Here is a 22229-nt window from a genome sequence, read left to right as displayed (position 1 = left end):
AACAAAGCAGCTTTTTTTTTTAAAAGCGCTTAAAAGCTTTGATTTGTATTCTTGAGACGCTCTCACACCAACAATTAAGCTATTGGGACTTTGTGATTTGAATTGGAGCCTAGCAGAGCACGTAAGGGATAAATAGTTTAGAGAACAGTTCAAATGGAGGCTACTTCCATTGCTGTACCATCCCAAAAAGACCTGCCTACGTACATTGCATGCAAATGTCCCCACTCGAAAGTCACAGGGACAATGCAGTATGTTCAAGTGTGCTTATTTGACGTCAGTGAATTGTAGTTAAAGCATGCCTACTGGTAAGAGAGTGAAATGATAAGAGGTTTCTTTTGTTTCACAGTTAAGGTGAGCTACAGTCAGGTCCAAAATTATTGGCACCCTTGATAAAGATGAGCAAAAAAGACTATAAAATAAATAATACAAATAGAGCTATATTGCATGCTCAACATTTTTGGAAAATAAAATTATTTTTTACTAATACAATTGCTCAGATAAATAGATTTTTTATAACAAGTAAAACTTTTTTCTTTCAAAAAGACAGGGGTCAAAATTATTGGCACCCCTGTTTTCAATAACTTTCAATACCTTTTTCGAAAATAGTTAATTGACCACAAAATCAACATTTTGCAAAGGCCATCTCAGTCTCCAGACTTGGACCCCATTGAAATCCTGTGGTTTGAATTGAAGAGGGCAGCCCATTAGTACAAATTAAGGATATCAAGGATCTGGAAATATTCTGTATGGAGGACTGATCTAAGATTCCCTAAAACATTTGAGAAAAAGGATCAGTACCGTTATCCTATCTTCTTGAGTTAAAAAATATTACTTGTTTAACAAAATACATTTTTCTGAACAATTGTATTAGTTTAAAGGTGAAATCCTTAATGGTGAAAGAGCCATGTCTGTTTGCGATATTACAACAACAAAGAAGTTACTGCAAACAACAAAGACAGTTTTTTTTCTATAATAGCATGCGGTATAGAAGACAATAATACTTTTTACTATGCAGCGCGACATCTCAGCTCGGCAACAAAAACAATAACAATAGTGATGGGGTGGCCGTGGTGCTCGTACTGCATCTTTAAATAATAGAATCTTCCCATTTTTTGGCACATACAGTAGCAGTCAAAAGTTTAGACACACCAACTCATTCAAGGGTTTTTCTTTATTTTTACTATTTTCTACATTGTAGAATAATAGTGAAGACATAACAACTATGAAATAACACATATGGAATCATGTATTAACCAATAAAGTGTTAAACAAATCAAAATATATTTTACATTTTAGATTCTTCAAAGTAGCCACCCTTTGCCTTGATGACAGCTTTGCACACTCTTGGCACTCTCAACCAGATTCACCTGGAATGCTTTTCCAACAGTCTTGAAGGAGTTCCCACATATGCTGAGCACTTGTTGGCTGCTTTTTCTTCACTCTGCAGTCCAACTTATCCCAAACCATTTCAATTGAGTTGAGGTCGGGTGATTGTGGAGGCCAGGTCATCTGATGCATCACTCTCCTTATTTGTCTAATAGTCCTTACACAGACTGGAGGTGTGTTGGGTCATTGTCCTGTTGAAAACAAATGATAGTCCCACTAAGCGCAAACCAGATGGGATGGCGTATCGCTGCAGAATGCTGAGGTAACCATGCTAGTTAAGTGTGCCTTGAATTCTAAATAAATCACAGACAGTGTCACAAGCAAAGCACCCCCACACCATCACACCTCCTCCTCCATGCTTCACGGTGGGAACCACACATGCGGAGATCATCCATTCAACTACTCTCCTTCTCACAAAGATACGGTGGTTGGAACCAACAATCTCAAATGTTGACTCATCAGACCAATGGTCATGTTTCTTGGCCCAAGCAAGTATTTTCTTCTTATTGGTGTCCTTTAGTCATGGTTTCGTTGCAGCAATTCAACCATGAAGGCCTGATTCACCCAGTCTCCTCTGTACAGTTGATGTTGAGATGTGTCTGTTACTTCAACTCTGTGAAGCATTTATTTGGGCTGCAATCTGAGGCTGGTGACTCTAATGAACGTATCCTCTGCAGCAGAAATAACTCTGGGTCTTCCTTTCCTGTGGCAGTCCTCATGAGAGTCAGTTTCATCATCATTTCAAAGTTCTTGAAATTTTCCGGATTGACTGACCTTCATGTCTTAAAGTAATGATGGACTGTCATTTATGGTGGAAAAACTGCAAAATTATCTTATAATACTTTTATTGCATCAAATGGTTGTTTTATGCAACATAATAGAGTATTCTTAACTATTGTGTCTGTGTTCTACTGAGGATGGGCCTCTGGGAGATTTACGATGTCTTTTGGGTGATAAAACCTAAAGAGCATTCCAGAGCATGAGTTAATGTTTCTTATCGATTCTATATATCTGTTGTTCGTCATGTAGGTTGAAAGGGGTGTATCTTGGCTATAAAAGACCTTTGTACTTTTGTCTCAGGGCTCTCAACGAATCATCTGAGCGTCAATCGTCGACCAGCCATGACCAGACATCATTATCGTAGAGCACTCAATCGATTCACTTTATAAGTGTGCGTTGTATTGACCTGCTCCCTTATTAATACATTATTAAAAATGTAGTTTAAGTATAACTGTGACTTGTGTGATAAGTTTGTCTCTCCTCATTTGATAGTAAAGAAATTAACCACCACAAGTTTCGCTTTGCTTATTTGAGCTGATCTTGCCATAATATGGATTTGGTCTTTTAGCAAATAGGGCTATCTTCTGTATACCACCCCTTCCTTGTCATAACACAACTGATTGGTCCAAATATATTCCACAAATTAACTTTTAACAGGCACACCTGTTAATTGAAAAGCATTCCAGGTGACTACCTCATGAAGCTGGTTGAGAGGATGCCAAGTGTGTGCAAAGCAGTCATCAAAGCAAAGGGTGGCTACATTGAAGAATCTCAAATATAAATATATTTTGATTTGTTTAACACTTTTTGGGTTACTACATGATTCCAAATGTTATTTGTTTAACAAAATCTATTTTTATGAGCAATTGTATTAGTTTAAATGTGAAATCCTTAATGGTGAAAGAGCCACATCTGTTTGCGATATTACAACAACAAAGAAGTTACTGCAAACAACGAACACTGTTTTTTTTCTATCACAGCACGCGGTACAGTTTACAAATGGGTTATTTCGTAGTCTTGATGACTTCACTCTTATTCTACAATGTAGAAAATAGTAAAAATAAAGAAAAAACCTTGAATGAGTAAGTGTGTCCAAACTTTTGACTAGTATTGCAGCTCAGTATATTATTTACTTTATACAGTATTTTTGCTAATCTTCATAAAGGGCAGGCGAGAACGACTGCCTCCTCTCATTGAAGCCATGGTAGTTCAAGGCCGACCTCGGTACTGCCGGCAATGTTAGCTGAAAACAGGATCCCCCCTATTTTAGTGAATGGGAAAATGGGAAAAGTCTTCGGGGTCAATCTTCATATAAATAAACACAATTTTCATGGACAATCATGGTACCAACATTTGTTTCTAATACACCAGATGTATGTCCTTCAACCAATTATTTTTGAAATCGCACACAGAATAATGATGATAATTTAGTTGCTAATCTCAGCCTGCAGTACAAACTGTTCCAACCTGAGACGCCAACTTAACCGGCTTCATTTGGCTTCAATGTGCTATTGAGTCTTCACATAGGAATGAATGGTGTCACGTGATCGATGGCTTTGTCCACTCATATAGAATGTCATTGATCAAGGGTGTCAATAATTTGGGTCTTTACTGTATTTCAATGTTTATACCCTACACGTTGATTCAATTATAATTCCTTTTGGAAATAGAAAGACCTGTTTGTTGTGGAAAATTGGTAAAGCATTTAGCCCCCATGATATATTCAAATCAAATCAAATGTATTTATATAGCCCTTCTTACATCAGCTGATATATCAAAGTGCTGTACAGAAACCCAGCCTAAAACCCCAAACAGCAAGCAATGCAGGTGCAGAAGCACGTATATTACAAGAGAATTTTCAGTATTTATATTCAGGAATATGCATGCATCTCCTGTCCTGTCTAAAATAATAAAAATCACTGCAGCCAGTTGCTGACCTAAAGTGGCTTTTAACCTCCTGAGAGTTTTTCAGACATACTGACACACCAAGTTTTGCTATGAGTCAGGATGTGAAAGCTATGACACATTTCATTGTCCAAAATCAATAATTGGTCTGTAATCAATTACATTAACCACCATTGTAAAAACAACCATTCAAAAATGCTGTGACAGTCCTTTTCATTGTGGTCCTCCTGGGAAGAGAGTTGTTCCGAGCTAAACACATTGTTAGCCCTGAAGCTAACACTGAAGCTACACACATTGTTAGCCCTGAAGCTATCACTGAAGCTACACACATTGTGTGTACTGTGTAGCTCCAACACTACACACATTATTAGCCACGAAGCCTATGAACAAAAACAAGGCTTCCAATGGGCAACTTCGCGCCTAATTGGCTGCGGTATCTGGTATGTATTCTATTATTAAGGAACTTTTGGAGGATGGAAACAGATGGCCATTTGTTTCTGGCAGCGAGACTATAAACAACAAATCAGTGTCCTCATATGTCCCAAGACTTGGAGAGTCTTGGCTCATTTGAGGCCATGGAAAATACAATATTTCCTGTTTGTTTATTAAAGGCTTACTAGGCCATTGTTACTGTATTTCAGTTGCCCGACACAGATTATCAGCCTTGACCCTAGCCTAAACAGCCTGGTTATGATCTCCAGAAGTGTCATTTAGCAGACACTTTTATCTAAAGTGACTTACAGTAGTGCCTCCATACATTTTCGTATGGGTGCCCCAGCAGGAACTGAGCCCATGACCCTGGCGTTGCAAAAGATCCGCAAAGGGGGTTTCACTATCACCGTTCGCTACATTGGTGTCAGAAGTGGGATGCTGTCTGTGAGGTCATCGGAGAGTTGTGTTCATGTGAAGGACTTGGTATAATGAAGCGCAGTGTCAAGACCCTTGCCTAGGTAGTCTTTCGATCTGGGAGACCAGGGGTTCGAAACCCGCAAAGGACATTGCCCTGTCACTGTTTGTTACAATACGATACAGCAATGTACTGAGATGCCCAACTAGACTTCAATAAAGATGACTAGGAACGCAATCTCAATGTTGTGGCGCTCACGTATGAACATGGGCAAAAAAAAAATCCGGAACGAGAGTTTGATTGAATTGAGCTCAGTGTTCTGATACGTTGGTCATGAGATGTGAGGCATTAGCTTCATATAGGCCTATTAGACCAGGAGATCAATCACAGCAAAAATGCCCGACACCCCTCTGCACTGTCGTCCAACGGATTTCAAGCATTCGGGGGGGGGGGGTTGAGAAATCTGAAGAATTGGGATCTCTGACTGGGCAGTAGTGGTACACTGCTCTGGGCAGTGCCTTCTGAATGCATTCAAAAGGTTTAAACGAAGATAAACTGTGCCAGTGCAACCAAAAGGGGGAAAACGGTCACATTTCTGTTTGTCTCAGACAGTAATGGTTGCTTATAGCGTTTCCACAACGGAATGTATTCAAAGGCTTAAATGAGGACAAACTGCGCCAGTGCAGTCAAAACACCTCAAACTAATTTCAGATTTTTTTTCTGTCTCAAACAGTAATAGGTTGCTTGGAGCATTTCCATGTGGTTCTGTTGGATTTTGTGTAGTTGCGTGTTCCACCGCATAACCTTATGCATGGAATACCTTTTGGGGGTTAGGGTTTTATGCTTCATTTAGACAGATTAGAAGAAGAGGGGGAAGATAGATGAAAGAGAAACAGAGTAGGTAGGGTGGACATGGGAATAAAACCCCCAGTCTCAGGGGTCAACCTACACTGAATGTACAAAATATTAGGCACACCTGCTCTTCCATGACATAGACTGACCAGGTGAATCCAGGTAAAAAGCAATGATCGATCCCTTATTGATGTCACTTGTTTAATCCACTTCAATCAGTGTAGATGAAGGGGAGGAGACAGGTTAAAGAAGGATTTTTAAGCCTTGAGACAATTGAGACATGGATTGTGTATGTGTGCCATTTAGAGGGTAAATAGGTAAGACAAAAGATTGAAGTGCCCTTGCACAGGGTATGGTAGTAGGTGCCAGGTGCACCGGTTTGTGTCAAGAACGCCAACACTGCTGAGTTTTTCATGCTCAACAGTTTCCCGTGTATATCAAGAATGGTCCACAACCCAAAGGACATCCAGTCAACTTGACACAACTTATGGAAGCATTGGAGTCAACATTTGCCTAGTGACTTGCCTAGTTAAATAAAGGTGAAATAAAAATATAGGAGTGTAGGCGCAATTTAGATTTTGGACACCAGATGGCAGCAGTGTGTGTGCAAAGACAGCAGGGGTTCAAACTGTAGAACCCAGTTCCTACATTTTAATATAAAAATGGATTTTATCGAACAAAACTATGCTATATTTTATCTCTGTGACCCTGAGGATGACAAATCAGAGCATGATTGCTGAATCTAAGTACATTTAAATTTAGAGGTGAATGTATCACACCAGTTGCCATAAGTTTTTTGTTGTGCACTCTCCTCAAACAATAGCATGGTATTTTATTCACTGTAATAGCTTGCTGTAATTTGGACAGTGCATTTAGATTAACAACAATTTAAGCTTTCTGCTTATGTAAGACATGTCTATGTCTTGGAAAGTTTGCTGTTACTTACAACGTCATTCTAGTCACATTAGCGAACGTTCGCAGCAACCATTCCGGTATAGGGACACCGAACCTGTAGATCCTTAAGATAGCTGTAACGATGTGCGGAGAGGGAGTACATGTGACAATAGCAGATAAAATAGCAAATGTGCCTAGTCTGGTCTAGCCAAAAGCTTGCAGGTACTGTGCGGGCAGGCTCTGTGGGTAGGTTAGTCTACAATAGCCTACATGAGATTATTATGGCTAAGAGCAATAATATTTTTATTTACCAAACGGCAGTCAAGCATCGATCATCATGTCACCAGAATAACACCCTCAACATTTATTGGAAAGGAGCATCAAGCTCAACACCGTGCACGTTCACAACCCTGTGAAGTTTATCATAATTTATTTAATCTGTAAACTAATAAACTACATGTTTTCCCGAGTCGTAATGGGAGGACCACACACACCATGTCATCGCGTGACTCCAAGTTTACTTCGATATGTTGGTTATTATATCAATATTTGTGCATAAAGAAGTTTCCACCACTATTTCTTGCATAATTAATTTTACCATCACAAAAAGATCCCACCATGTCGAACAAAATAATTCTGTCAGCATTTATAAAATTGTACCGAAACTTCCTGTTTCCATCACAGCTGTCATAAAAAAAACGGTGTGACTTTACTTGCATATAAATTGTAGATGGAAACGTGGTTGGAGTGATTCATAAATCTTGAAGTTTACATTAAATTATGTCATTTACATAGATTTTGCATGACATTTTGTGATTTACAAATGAAACATAGGCCTACTTATTTTTGAACAACAACTTTATTCATGGGGGTATATATTATTATATAAACCAAATGTCATATTTTAAGAAATTACCATATGCAGAATGTGATTTAAAAACTAAGAACATTATGATAACCACATGTCAACCAGCGCTCTCATGTTCCAATTTTGGTGGTCACACCACATTCAGCTGAATGAGCTTACAGTCCGTGACCATAAATTGAACTCCTGGGTGGCATTAAAACAAACCTTTGGCCTCTCCCAACTCAGAGATTTACTCCCCAGTCAAATGGCCCCATAGTTATAGCAGTCACCACTGGGGGACTTTTAACAAGGGTCCTGAAAGGTAATTCCGTGAGGGCCACCAATAGTTTTTGACGGCTTTGTTCTTGACTTCATAAACTTTAGATTATTACTGAGAGAAGCATGTTGGCTAGGTGCTAGGTGAGAGTCATGAGTTTGAGGATAACCCAGAAACTGCTCGTTATGCATATTGCTTTCTTTTTGACTGAACTGTCAGTGATATACACTGTATAACTCATTTAACCATTTAGGGTTGCAAAGGCAAATACGGGTGAATGTTAACTTCCACTTAAAGCTGGAATCCTTGATGGTAAAACTGCCAGGTCCGTTTGCGATACAACAACAAAGAAGTTACTGCAAATCCCCTCTGACATCATTGCACACGTGATAGAAGAGCGCAATATGTACTGCACATTTTTTGTTACATGCTGCGTGAAGCCCCTCAATTCGTCAACAAAAACTATAACAGTGGTGGAGCAGCCAGTGGCGCTCTTTCCCCCTACTGCAGATTCTATCTTTAAGCAGAATTTCCACCTGGTCATGCATTGATGTCAATGGGAGACTAAATAAACATTTGACTGAAGTTGAAGTTAGGATTTTCCCCATACTGAGACTTGAAATTCTTGGACTAACTGACTTAGCTGCTAACTACACTGTATATAGTAATGAAAAATTAAACACAGCTGTCTCTTAGTGTTGAAGCCAATGTAATGGCCAATGAGAGGCTTTGATGCCGTCGGCCGCCATATTGGTATCCCCCAGAAGGAGCAGTCCTCCATAGGAATTAAGGGAATTCGACAGGACAAAATTACATGCATTTAAGTATTTCTTAGTCGTAGTGAGGACAGCAACATTAGTACTCTCTTAAAAAAATATACTTCAAGGGATGTGTTTTTATATGTTCAATTTTGATGTTTAGTTCATATATTCTAATTTAAATGTATCCATTAAGGTGTAATAGAATATAATTCGCAAAAAACAAAGGTGTACCACCAAAATGGCAGCGTGGTGGCTTCAATACAGCGCCCCTGATAGTCATCCACGGTTTATACACACCAGTGGGTGCAGCAGACTAAATACAGGACTGGAAAAAGGCAGATTGCAGGTTCAAATGTCCATGCAGTTACCTCAGTGTAGCTAACTAATAAACAAGAAGAGGTGTTCTGTTTTCTCATGGTAATGCATACGTGATTGAAAACTTTCCAACACAAATTCCCCTCAACAGACAGTCACACCAACATAGGACAGAGCATCCAAGCCCTATCTTATCAGTTGGTCCCAAGTATTTCTTCTTGGCACTTGAGAGAGTATGAGAGCATTAGGAAACACTTTCCATCTGGCGTCTCTCTCCAGTCTCAAGGAGGAGGATGAGGGGAGTTCAACGAAAGTTTGTGGAGAGTTCACCGCTGTTTAGGTTTGGGGGCCTGACAGTTCACTCCCAGGTCAGCAAGGCCTTATCTGTCTGGGTGCCTGGGTTTCACATGTTGTTTCCCAAAGTAAAAGTGGGTTATGAAAAAAAAGGTAGCCAAGGTGTGATTTTTTTCTTCTTCACCTATGCCAACAGCGGGGGCTACAGATGTAGCTTCATAAGCCACTAGGTATCGTTATGACTATGACTCCTCCAACTTTTTGCTTTGGCGTGGAAAGCAAAAAAAAGAACTGAAAGAAGATGTTGGACACCCTTGCCAGAAATGTAGCCAAGCTACCAGTAAATAAGATACAACTAGCATTGTGTTTATGGTGGTGTGCATGGTGATACATGGGTGTCCAATACAAAACAGTAGGCTATTATAAGTGTCAGTTACGGTTCATTTACACCGTATTATATATTGATCCATCAATGAAGACCGTGGTGGAAATAAGAAAATACCGGAGCACTGCCTGGGTGAATATGTATAGGCCTATTTGTACAAATAAAAAACAATTGCAAGGCGCTCTTCAGACTACAAATATTATAATGCCCTCGTTTTGTAGTAGGTACTAGAGTACAGGCAAGTGCTACCACAGTATAGCCAAGTTCCTGAAATAATAGTGAGTGCATTTTCTAGAGAGGAATATCATTAGAATGCATTGTATTGTAAAAGGAAGTGGGACGAAGTAGAGGAGCACAGCCGGGCTTACCGACCCACCGACTGACCTCCCAGCATGTTAAATATAACGGGCACCGATTGGGCGAAAGCAGTTCTGAGAAAGTGGTCCCCCAGTGGGTCGATCTCTCACAGAAACAACATTTTAAATATGTGGTCTAGTGGCATGTGGTCTGTGTTTTAGTGGTAACACAATAGGGTTGAATATTGTGATATTTGACATTGACAATATATTGTGATGTGGAAGACTATACTCTATTTGAACTTTACAAATCAAAACTGTGCCGTTGTACATTTTATCCAAGCCTTATTTTTTCGCCACACACAGATCATTTAATGAGAATGTGACTATAATTTTGTAAATAAGGACAGCAATTGTAGTCTGGAATTATGTAGTCATTGTCACGTCCTGGCCAGTATAAGGTTAATTGTTTTTGTAGTTTGGTCAGGACGTGGCAGAGGGTATTTGTTTTATGTGGTTCGGGGTGGTGTGTTTGTGTAAAGGGTGTTTGATTTAGTATTTCCGGGTTTTTGGTTGATAGTCTAGTGTGTGTGTTTCTATGTTTGGTTAATTGGGGTTGGGACTCTCAGTTGAAGGCAGGTGTTGTCTATCTGCCTTTGATTGAGAGTCCCATATATTAGGGTGTGTTTGTGTGTGATTTGTGGGTGATTGTTCTGTGTTGAGCTTTGCTTTGCCAGACTGTTTGTTAGTTGTTCGTTTTTCGGTTTTGTTATTTTGTATGTTCATTTTTGAAGATAATTAAAAATCTAAATGAACAACTGCACACCTGCTGCGTATTGGTCTACCTTTTCCGACGATGATTTCGCATTATCGTCAGAAGACGAAGATACATGTGACAGAATCACCCACCACTCAAGGACCAAGCAGCAGAAGAAGGAGCAGAGGGAATTCGAGTTGGACTGGCGGGAGAAATGGACCTGGGAGGAAGTTCTGGACGGGGCCGGACCTTGGCACCAGGCTGGGGATTATCGACGCCCGCAGTGGGAAATTGAGGCAGCCAAGGCAGAGAGGCGGTGGTACGAGGCCATGGATGCGCTGAAGGAGAAGCACGAGAGGCACCCCCAATAATTTTTTGGGGGGGGCACACGGGTAGTTTGGCTAGGCGTAGGAAGAGCCGGAAGCCAGCTACCCGTGGTTATATGGAGGAGCGTATGGGGTGGAGAGCGTTATGTTTCGCTGAGGAGCGCACTATCTCACCCATACGCACGCACAGTCCGGTGCGAGTTATTCCAGCCCCTCGCAGGTGCCGTGCTAGAGCGGGCATCCAGCCTGGTAGGAGGATGCCTGCGCAGCGCATCTGGTCGCCGGTACGCCTCCGAGGACCAGGCTACCCAACTCCCGCTCTACGCACGGCTACCATCAGGCCCCTGCACAGCCCAGTCTGCCCTGTACGAGCACCCCGCTCGTACAGGGCTACTAGTTCCATCCAGCCAAGACGGGTTGTGCAGGAGGTAAGATCAAGACCGACTGTGCGCCTGCATAGCCCTGGGTTTCCAGCTCCTGTCTCTCGTGCGGACCCGGAAGTGCGTCAACCCAGTCCGACTCGTCCTGTTCCCGCTCCCCGCACTAGCCTGGAGGTGCGTGTTCATAATCTGGTAAGCCCAGTACCAGCACCACGCACCAGGCTACAAGTGCGTCAACCCAGCCACGCCAGTCAACAGTCACCAGAGCTGCCCGCCAGTCAACAGTCGTCACCAGAGCTGCCCGCCAGTCAACAGTCGTCACCAGAGCTGCCCGCCAGTCAACAGTCGTCACCAGAGCTGCCCGCCAGTCAACAGTCGTCACCAGAGCTGCCCGCCAGTCAACAGTCGTCACCAGAGCTGCCCGCCAGTCAACAGTCGTCACCAGAGCTGCCCGCCAGTCAACAGTCGTCACCAGAGCTGCCCGCCAGTCAACAGTCGTCACCAGAGCTGCCCGCCAGTCAACAGTCGTCAGAGCTGCCCGCCAGTCAACAGTCGTCAGAGCTGCCCGCCAGTCAACAGTCGTCAGAGCTGCCCGCCAGTCAACAGTCGCCAGAGAGGTCAGACTGCGCTGAACTGCCGGAGTGGCCAGACTGCGCTGAACTGCCGGAGTGGCCAGACTGCGCTGAACTGCCGGAGTGGCCAGACTGCGCTGAACTGCCGGAGTGGCCAGACTGCGCTGAACTGCCGGAGTGGCCAGACTGCACTGAACTGCCGGAGTGACCAGACTGCGCTGAACTGCCGGAGTGGCCAGACTGCCCAGACTGTCCCGAGTTGCCAGACTGCCCAGACTGTCCCGAGTTGCCAGACTGTCCCGAGTTGCCAGACTGCCCAGACTGTCCCGAGTTGCCAGACTGCCCAGACTGTCCCGAGTTGCCAGACTGCCCAGACTGTCCCGAGTTGCCAGACTGCCCAGACTGTCCCGAGTTGCCAGACTGCCCAGACTGTCCCGAGTGGCCAGACTGCCCCGACTGTCCCGAGTGGCCAGACTGCCCCGACTGTCCCGAGTGGCCAGACTGTCCCGAACTGCCAGACTGCCCAGACTCTCCCGAGCTGCCAGACTGCCCCGAGCTGCCAGACTGGCCAGACTGCCCCGAGCTGCCAGACTGGCCAGACTGCCCCGAACTGCCAGAGTGGCCCGACTGCCCGGAACGGCCAGAACCGTAGCCACCTCCAGATATAGGTGGGTTGGGGAGGGGGGGTGTAGCACAGTGCCGGCGTTGACGGCAGCCACCCTCCCTTCCCTCCCTTTAGAAAAGGGGAATTTTTTTTTGGTGTTGCTTGGGGTTATTTTTTGTTAAGGTGCTTCTGGGGTAGCACCTTTAAGGGGGGGGTACTGTCACGTCCTGGCCAGTATAAGGTTAATTGTTTTTGTAGTTTGGTCAGGACGTGGCAGAGGGTATTTGTTTTATGTGGTTCGGGGTGGTGTGTTTGTGTAAAGGGTGTTTGATTTAGTATTTCCGGGTTTTTGGTTGATAGAAACACACACACTAGACTATGTTTGGTTAATTGGGGTTGGGACTCTCAGTTGAAGGCAGGTGTTGTCTATCTGCCTTTGATTGAGAGTCCCATATATTAGGGTGTGTTTGTGTGTGATTTGTGGGTGATTGTTCTGTGTTGAGCTTTGCTTTGCCAGACTGTTTGTTAGTTGTTCGTTTTTCGGTTTTGTTATTTTGTATGTTCATTTTTGAAGATAATTAAAAATCAAAATGAACAACTGCACACCTGCTGCGTATTGGTCTACCTTTTCCGACGATGATTTCGCATTATCGTCAGAAGACGAAGACACTTGTGACAGTCATTAACGGAGCAAAACGATTATATCGGATATCGCCATATTTGGAGAAGCATATTTACATTTACATTTTTGTCATTTAGCAGACGCTCTTATCCAGAGTGACTTACAGTAGTGAATGCATACATTTCATACATTTTCATTTCGTGCATTTTCTTTTTTTTTTTTTTGTACTGGCCCCTCGTGGGAATCAAACTGGCCCCCACTGGGAATCTAACCCACAACCCTGGCGTTGCACACACCATGCTGGCGTTGCAAACACCATGCTCTACCAACTGAGCCACAGGGAAGACATATATTGTAGAAGAGGTCTCCCCAAATATCGCCCTACCCTATAACTATAACACACTACTCCTAGCACAAATACACTGGGTGTTAAAAACATTAGGAACACCTTCTTAATATTCAGTTGTACCATCTTTTGTCCTCAGAACAGCCTCAATTCGTTGAGGCATGGACTCTTCAAGGTGTCAAAAGCATTCCACAGGAATGCTGGCCCATGTTGACTCTAATTTATTTATTTTATTTAACCTTTATTTAACCAGGTAGGCTAGTTGAGAACAAGTTCTCATTTGCAACTGTGACCTGGCCAAGATAAAGCATAGCAATTCGACACATACAACAACACAGAGTTACACATGGAATAAACAAAACATAGTCAATAATACAGTAGAACAAAAGAAAACAAAAAGTCTATATACAGTGAGTGCAAATGAGGTAAGTTAAGGCAATAAATAGGCCATGGTGGCGAAGTAATTACAATATAGCAATTAAACACTGGCATGGTAGATGTGCAGAAGATGAATGTGCAAGTAGAGATACTGGGGTGCAAAGGAGCAAGATAAATGAATAAATACAGTATGGGGATGAGGTAGGTAGATAGATGGGATGTTTACAGATGGGCTATGTACAGGTGCAGTGATCTGTGAGCTGCTCTGACAGCTGGTGCTTAAAGCTAGTGAGAGAGATATGAGTCTCCAGCTTCAGAGATTTTTGCAGTTCGTTCCAGTCATTGGCAGCAGAGAACTGGAAGGAAAGACGACCAAAGGAGGAATTGGCTTTGGGGGTGACCAGTGAGATATACCTGCTGGAGCGCGTGCTACGAGTGGGTGCTGCTATGGTGACCAGTGAGCTGAGATAAGGCGGGGCTTTACCTAGCAGAGACTTGTAAATAACCTGTAGCCAGTGGGTTTGGCGACGAGTATGAAGCAAGGGCCAACCAACGAGAGCGTACTGGTCGCAATGGAGGGTTGTGTATGGGGCTTTGGTGACAAAACGGATGCCACTGTGATAGACTGCATCCAGTTTGTTGAGTAGAGTGTTGGAGGCTATTTTATAGATGACATCACCGAAGTCGAGGATTGGTAGGATGGTCAGTTTTCCGAGGGTATGTTTGGAAGCATGAGTGAAGGATGCTTTGTTGCGATATAGGAAGCTGATTCTAGATGTAATTTTGGATTGTTGATGCTTAATGTGAGTCTGGAAGGAGAGTTTACAGTCTAACCAGACACCTAGGCATTTGTAGTTGTCCACGTATTCTAAGTCAGAGCCGTCCAGAGTAGTGATGCTGGATGGGCGAGCAGGTGCGGGCAGTGATCGGTTGAACAGCATGCATTTAGTTTAACTTGCATTTAAGAGCAGTTGGAGGCCACGGAAGGAGAGTTGTATGACATTGAAGCTTGTCTGGAGGTTAGTTAACACAGTGTCCAAAGAGGGGCCAGAAGTATACAGAATGGTGTCGTCTGCGTAGAGGTGGATCAGAGAATCACCAGCAGCAAGAGCAACATCATTGATGTATACAGAGAAGAGAGTCGGCCCAAGATTTGAACCCTGTGGCACACCCATAGAGACTGCCAGAGGTCCGGACAACAGGCCCTCCGATTTGACACACTGAACTCTATCAGAGAAGTAGTTGGTAAACCAGGCGAGGCAATCATTTGAGAAACCAAGGCTGTCGAGTATGCCAATAAGAATGTGGTGATTGACAGAGTCGAAAGCCTTGGCCAGGTCGATGAATATGGCTGCACAGTAATGTCTCATCAATGGCGGTTATGATGTCGTTTAGGACCTTGAGCGTAGCTGAGGTGCACCCATGACCAGCTCTGAAACCAGATTGCATAGCGGAGAAAGTACGGTGGGATTCGAAATGGTTGGTAATCTGTTTGTTGACTTGGCTTTCGAAGACCTTAGAAAGACAGGGTAGGATAGATATAGGTCTGTAACAGTTTGGGTGTAGAGTGTCACCCCCTTTGAAGAGGCGGATGACCGCGGCAGCTTTCCAATCTTTGGGAATCTCAGACGATGCGAAAGAGAGGTTGAACAGGCTAGTAATAGGGGTTGCAACAATTTCGGCAGATAATTTTAGAAAGAGAGGGTCCAGATTATCTAGCCCGGCTGATTTGTATGGCTCCAGATTTTGCAGCTCTTTCAGAACATCAGCTATCTGGATTTGGGTGAAGGAGAAATGGTGGGGGCTTTGGCGGGTTGCTGTGGAGGGTGCCGGGCAGTTGACCGGGGTAGGGGTAGCTAGGTGGAAAGCATGGCCAGCCGTAGAGAAATGCTTCTTGAAATTCTCAATTATAATGGATTTATCAGTGGTAACAGTGTTTCCTAGCCTCAGAGCAGTGGGCAGCTGGGAGGAGGTGCTCTTATTCTCCATGGACTTTACAGTGTCCCAGAACTTTTTTGAGTTAGTACTACAGGATGCAAATTTCTGTTTGAAAAGGCTAGCCATAGCTTTTCTAACTGCCTGTGTATATTTGTTCCTAACTTCCCTATAAAGTTGCATATCACGGGGGCTATTCGATGCTAATGCAGAACGCCACAGGATGTTTTTGTGCTGATCAAGGGCAGACAGGTCTGGAATGAAGCAAGGAATATATCTATTCTTAGTTCCATTTTTTTTAAGTGGGGCATGCTTATTTAAGATGGTGAAGAAGGCACTTTTAAAGAACAGCCAGGCATCATCTACTGACAGGATGAGGTCAATGCCATTCCAGGATACCCCGGCCAGGTCGATTAGAAAGGCCTGCTCGCATAAGTGTTTTAGGGAGCGTTTGACAGTGATGAGGGGTGGTCGTTTGACCGCTGACCCATTACAGATGCAGGCAATGAGGCAGTGATCACTGAGATCTTGATTGAAAACAGCAGAGGTGTATTTGGAGGGCGAGTTAGTTAGGATGACATCTATGAGGGTGACCGTGTTTACCGATTTGGGGTTGTACCTGGTAGGTTCATTGATCATTTGTGTGAGATTGAGGGCATCAAGCTTAGATTGTAGGATGGCCGGGGTGTTAAGCATGTCCCAGTTTAGGTCACCTAGTAGCACAAGCTCAGAAGATAGATGGGGGGCAATCAATTCACATATGGTATCGAGGGCACAGCTGGGGGCAGAGGGAGGTCTATTGCCAGTGGCAATAGTGAGAGACTTGTTTCTGGAAAGGTGAATTTTTAGAAGTACAAGCTGGAATTGTTTGGGTACAGACTTGGATAGTAGTACAGAACTCTGCAGGCTCTCTTTGCAATAGATTACAACACCGCCCCCTTTGGCAGTTCTATCTTGTCGGAAAATGTTATAGTTAGTGATGGAGATTTCAGGGTTTTTGGTGGTTTTCCTAAACCAGGATTCAGACACGGCTAAGACATCTGGGTTGGCAGAGTGTGCTAAAGCAGTGAGTAAAACAAACTTAGGGAGTAGGCTTCTAATGTTAACATGCATGAAACCAAGGCTTTTACGGTTACAGAAGTCAACTAATGAGAGCACCTGGGGAGTGGGAGTGGAGCTAGGCACTGCAGGACCTGTATTAACCTCCACATCACCAGAGGAACAGAGCCGAAGTAGGATAAGGGTACGGCTAAAGGCTATACGAACTGGCCGTTTAGCACGTTCGGAACAGAGAGTAAAAGGAGCAGGATTCTGGGCACGATAGCATAGATTCAAGGCATAGTGTACAGACAAAGGTAAGGTAGGATGAGAGTACATTGGAGGTAAACCTAGGCATATGATACTATGGCCTTTCTCTTGCATTTCGAAGATGGAAAAAAAACACAAATATGAAAACTCATGTTTGTTTGTATTGTCCTTTACCAGGTCTAATGTGTTATTCTCCTGCATTAATTTCACATTACCACACACTTCAAAATGTTTCCTTTCAAATGGTATCAAGAATATGCAGGTCCTGAGCTAAGGAAGTTAGATTTGGGTATGTCATTTTAGGTGAAAATTGAAAAAAAGGGTCCGATCCTTAACTCAACACAACAGTTTGTGACAAAACTATCAGTAGTTGAAAATGCGATAGAAACACATGGAACATTAGATTTGTATTTGGTCATGAAAACTAAAGCGAAAAAGTACATTGTGTCCAATATGTCATCACGAACTGATTTTCCTCCGCAACAAGTCAGTTTGGTACGCATATTTTCTTTATGCAGATTTTTGAACATTCAACATGAAAATCTGTCGCCAATTGGATGGAAACCTAGCAATTGTTGTTGTGGATTTAGTTGTTATAAAGGCACAGGGCGAGACCCAGATGCAGACACGGGAGGCAGATGGTTCGAGTCTCTGATATTTATTGTAATCCAAGGGGCAGGCAAGAGAATGGTCATGGACAGGCAAAAGATCCTAACAAGGTCAGAGTCCAGGAGATACAGAGTGGCAGGCAGGCTCGAGGTCAGGGCAGGCAATATGGTCAGGCAGGTGGGTTCAGAGTCAAGGGTCAAAACCGGGAGGACTAGCAAAAAAACAGAAAAGTAAAAAGCAGGAGCATGGCGTAACACGCTGGTTGACTTGACAAAACAAGACGGACAGAAAACACAGGTATAAATACCCAGGGGATAATGGGGAAGATGGTTGACACCTGGAGGGGGTGGAAACAAGCACAAGGACAGGTGAAACAGATCAGGGTGTGACAGTTCCCCCCTCTAGGGGCACCACCCAGCGTCCTACCTGGGCGCATACCTGGTTGACCAGAGTGCCGGCGGTGGACGTCGGCGATGAGGGCTGGGTCCAGGATGTCTCTAGCGGGGACCCAGCAACTCTCCTCCGGGCCATAACCCTCCCAGTCAACCAGGTACTGGAAACCCCTACCCCGCAGTTGAACACTCAGGAGGTGTCTCACCCTGTATGCCAAATGGCCATCGATGACACAGGCCGGAGGGGTGGGCCTGGAAACAGAAGACAAAGGGCTGTGAGACATGGGCTTAATCCTAGACACGTAGAGCGTAGGGTGAATACGGAGGGTACAGGGTAACAAAAGACGAACAGCAGTGGAACTAAGGACTCTAGAGATGGGGAAAGGGCCATTGAAACAGGGGGAAAGTTTGCGGGACACCACTCAAAGGGGTAGGTCCCGTGTGGATAGCCATACCCTCTGCCCAATGCGATAGCGAGAAGCTGGAGTCCGGCGATGGTCAACTTGTCGACGATACCTGGAGTTGGTCTTGAGTTGGTCTTCTCCAGGTACGCCGACAGCGGCGGATGAACATCTGGGCCGAGGGTATGTTGACTTCCTGCTCTTGTTCTGGGAAGAGCGGTGGCTGATATCCCTTGGAACACTCGAAAGAGGAGAGTCCTGTGGCCAACTAGGGAAGAGTGTTCCAGGCATACTCCACCCAGACCAGTTGTCAGCTCCAGGTAGTGTGGTTGGTCGAGATGAAGGTTCTTAAGGTTGTTTCCAGGTCTTGGTTTGCTCGCTCCGACTGGCCGTTGGATTGGGGATGGAATCCGGAGGACAGGCTGGCTGATGGCCCAATAAGGGTGCAGAATGCCTTCCAGAACTGAGACGAGAACTGAGGACCCCGGTCGGAGACCATGTCCATCGGGAGTCCCTGGATCCTGAAGACATACAGCATGAGCTGGGCCGTCTTTGGCAGAGGGTAGTTTGGGGAGAGGGATGAAATGGGCGGCCTTTGAAAACCGATCCACTACCGTCAGAATTACGGTGTTGCCATCAGATGGAGGGAGCCCAGTGACAAAGTACAGGGAGATATGGGACCAGGGACGATGAGGGACAGGTAGTGGCTGAAGGAGGCCGGAAGGGGCTTGCCGCGGAGTCTTATTCTGAGCACAAAAGATGCATGCGGCGACGAAAGCAGAGGCATCAGGAACCATTGTGGGCCACCAGAAACGTTGTCGGAGGAAGGCCAGGGTTCGACGGGAACCCAGATGACAGGTAAGCCTGGAGGAATGAGCCCATTCCAGGACCGGACTGAATTAGGGACGAACAACCGGTTAGCCGGGCCCCCTCCAGGGGCAGGCTGGGAACGTTGTGCCTTGCGGACCAGGGTCTCAATACTCCAGCCAACAGCAGCCGCAAGGCATGAGGTAGGGAGGATGGTCTCTGAGTCAGAGGATGTGGCAGCAATAGGAAATGGTGAAGTTGAACCTGGTGAATAACAGAGCCCACCGGGCCTGCCTGGAGTGAAGGCGCTTGGCTGTATGGAGATATTCCAAATTCTTGTGGTCGGTCCAAACCAAAAATGAATGTTCTGCTCTCTCCAGCCAGTGTCTCCACTCCTCCAGTGCCATCTAGGCCGCCAGGAGTTCTCGGTTACCCACATCGTAGTTTCTTTCTGCAGAGTTGAGACGATGGGACAGGAAGGCACAGGGATGGAGCCTTTGGTCCAGGACGGATCGCTGGAACAGGATAGCCCCCAATCCAACATCAGAAGCATTGACCTCAACCACAAACTGATGGGACTGGTCCGGATGGACAAGGATGGGTGCTGTAGTGAACCGATGCTTCAGGTCCACAAAGGCTTTGTCAACCGCTGGGGACCCTGTGAACGGTACTTTGGGAGAGGTGAGTGCCGAGAGGGGGGTCGCCAGGGTACTATAGCCTCAAATTATTCACCGGTAGAAATTGGCAAACCCCAGGAAATGTTGTAGCTGCACCCTGGACGTAGATTGGGGCCAATCCACTACCGCTTTCACCTTTTCCGGGCCCATCTGGACATTTCCTTCAGCGATGACATATCCCAGAAAGGAGAGGGTGGAACGGTGGAACTCGCATTTCTCCGCTTTCACAAATATCTTATTCTCCAGGAGGTGATGAAGGACTTATCGAACATGGAGGACGTATTGATGGGCAGAACGGGGAAAAAACAGGATGTCGTCGAGGTAGACGAACACGAAACGATTTAACATGTCCCGGAGCACATCGTTTACCAGGGCCTGGAAGACCGTGGGTGCTTTGGTGAGTCCAAACAGCATGACGAGGTACTCACAATGTCCACTGGCAGTCTTGAAGGCTGTCTTCCACTCATATCCTTTGCATATCCAAACCAGGTGGTAGGCATTCCGAAGGTCCAGCTTGGAGAAGATGGTAGCCCCCTGGAGAGTTTCGAAAGCCGAGGAGAGGAGTGGTAGGGGGGTAACGATTCTTGGTCGTTATGTCATTAAGGCCCTGGTAGTCATTGCACGGACGCAGGATCTTGTCCTTTTCCACAAATAAAAACCCTGTGCTGGCAGGGGAAGCAGAAGGATGGTTGTCTCCAGAAGCCAGATGGTCCTTAATATACTCCTCCATGGCCTTGGTCTCCGGGCCGGATAGGGAATATAGCCGACCCAGAGGCGGTGTGGTGCCTGGATGAAGGTCAATGGCACAATCGTAGGGACGATGTGGGGGGAGAGAAGTAGCCCATGCCTTGCTGAAGACCTCCAGGAGGTCAAGGTACTCTGCGGGGACGGCAGAGAAATCCGAGGATTGACTTAAGCCCTGAGGAGGCTGTCTTGGGGAAGGCTGCGCTGCTTTGAGGCAATGGGAATGGCAGAACGGATTCCAACCCAGGATTGAGCTCATGGTCCAGTCATTAAAGGGGTTGTGTTTTGGAGCCAAGAAAATCCCAAAACAGGAACATGGGGGGGGACTCAATGAGGAGAAGCTGTATAGCTTCACTGTGATTTCCTGAAACCTGCAGGTTAACAGGAACAGTGCTGTGGGTAACTCTACCAATAGAGCGGCCATCCAGTGCTCTAGCGTCCATGGGAACAGAGTGGAGTTGAGTGGGGATACCTAATTCAGAAACTAGGGTAGAGTCCATAAAACTCTCATCTGCCCCAGAGTCAATGAGCACCCGGAGAGACTTAGACTGGTCCACAGCAGTTTCACAAAAACAGGAGTGCGGTTGATGGGAATTAGAGGATTCCCAGTCTGCCTCAACCGAGTACTTGTACCTACTAAAGAAATAGGTCTCTTAACCGGGCAGGTGGCAATATAATGTCCCGCAGCCCCACAGTACAGACAACTGTTGGAATTTAGCCTATGTGAATGTTCCCTAGGCGATAATCTAGCTCTGCCCAGTTGCATAGGTTCCGGTGTCTCTGACTCACCCGTCGCCGATGATTCTCGAGGGAACTCGGGTGGCTTCGGGTCTTCTCGGAAATACAGCCTTCGGGGACTTCCGGATTCCTTCGGAGATCAACGAGCAGCAGCGGATGAACAAGTGTGTCCAAGACCAGACCTCCTCTCACTCCTGCGTAGACGCCCATCAATCCTAAGAGTAAGGGCGATAAGGGAATCGAGGCCCAGCGGTAACTCCCGAGCTGCTCGTCTTTTATTTCCTCTGAAAGTCTGTGAAGGAAGGTATCGAATAGGGACTCCAGGCACTCTCAGCGGCCAACGTGGGACAATCTACTGTGTAGTCTGCCACACTACGGGAGTCTTCACGTAATTCAAGTAGTTTTCAGGCCGCCTCTCTCCCGGATACCGGAGAATCTAACACCTTCCTCACCTCTGCCATGAAATCTTCCAGATGACGACAAATGGCAGATTGTTGCTCCCAAACTGCCGTCGCCCAGGAGAGCACCCTTCCCAACATTAGCGTAACAATATACACTATCTTCGACCGTCCGAAGGGAACGAAGATGCCTGTAGCTCAAAAATAAGGGAGAACTGAGAAAGTAAACCCTGGCAGGTTCCAGGATCCCCAGAATATCGCTCCGGAGGAGGTAAGCGGGCTTCTCGGAGAGCAGGGAGACAGCGTGGCGGAGCTGGTCCAAGTCTGCTGGGTCTGTCATGGCCAGTTCGTACTATAAGGGCATTGGGCGAGACCCAGATGCAGACACGGGAGGCA

At 45.4% G+C, this 22229-nt stretch overlaps 1 protein-coding gene across 1 annotated transcript in view; it reads right to left on the bottom strand.

The window, feature by feature from the left end:
• The window catches only part of LOC106609923 (fibrinogen gamma chain-like), a 36080-nt gene extending 14435 nt beyond the window's left edge, over positions 1-21645 (bottom strand). Inside the window, exons 1-3 of the mRNA XM_045722609.1 lie at positions 21487-21645; positions 20323-20487; positions 20009-20193 (exon numbers count right to left, since the gene is read on the bottom strand). Of these exons, the coding sequence (XP_045578565.1) occupies positions 20009-20193; positions 20323-20487; positions 21487-21645 (509 nt within the window). The remainder of the gene's footprint in view (positions 1-20008; positions 20194-20322; positions 20488-21486) is intronic.
• Positions 21646-22229: the final 584 nt, after the last annotated feature.

Source organism: Salmo salar, chromosome ssa08, assembly GCF_905237065.1.
Source record: "Salmo salar chromosome ssa08, Ssal_v3.1, whole genome shotgun sequence".
NCBI classification, from domain to species: domain Eukaryota; kingdom Metazoa; phylum Chordata; class Actinopteri; order Salmoniformes; family Salmonidae; genus Salmo; species Salmo salar.
This window is presented reverse-complemented; position numbering and strand designations above follow the sequence as displayed.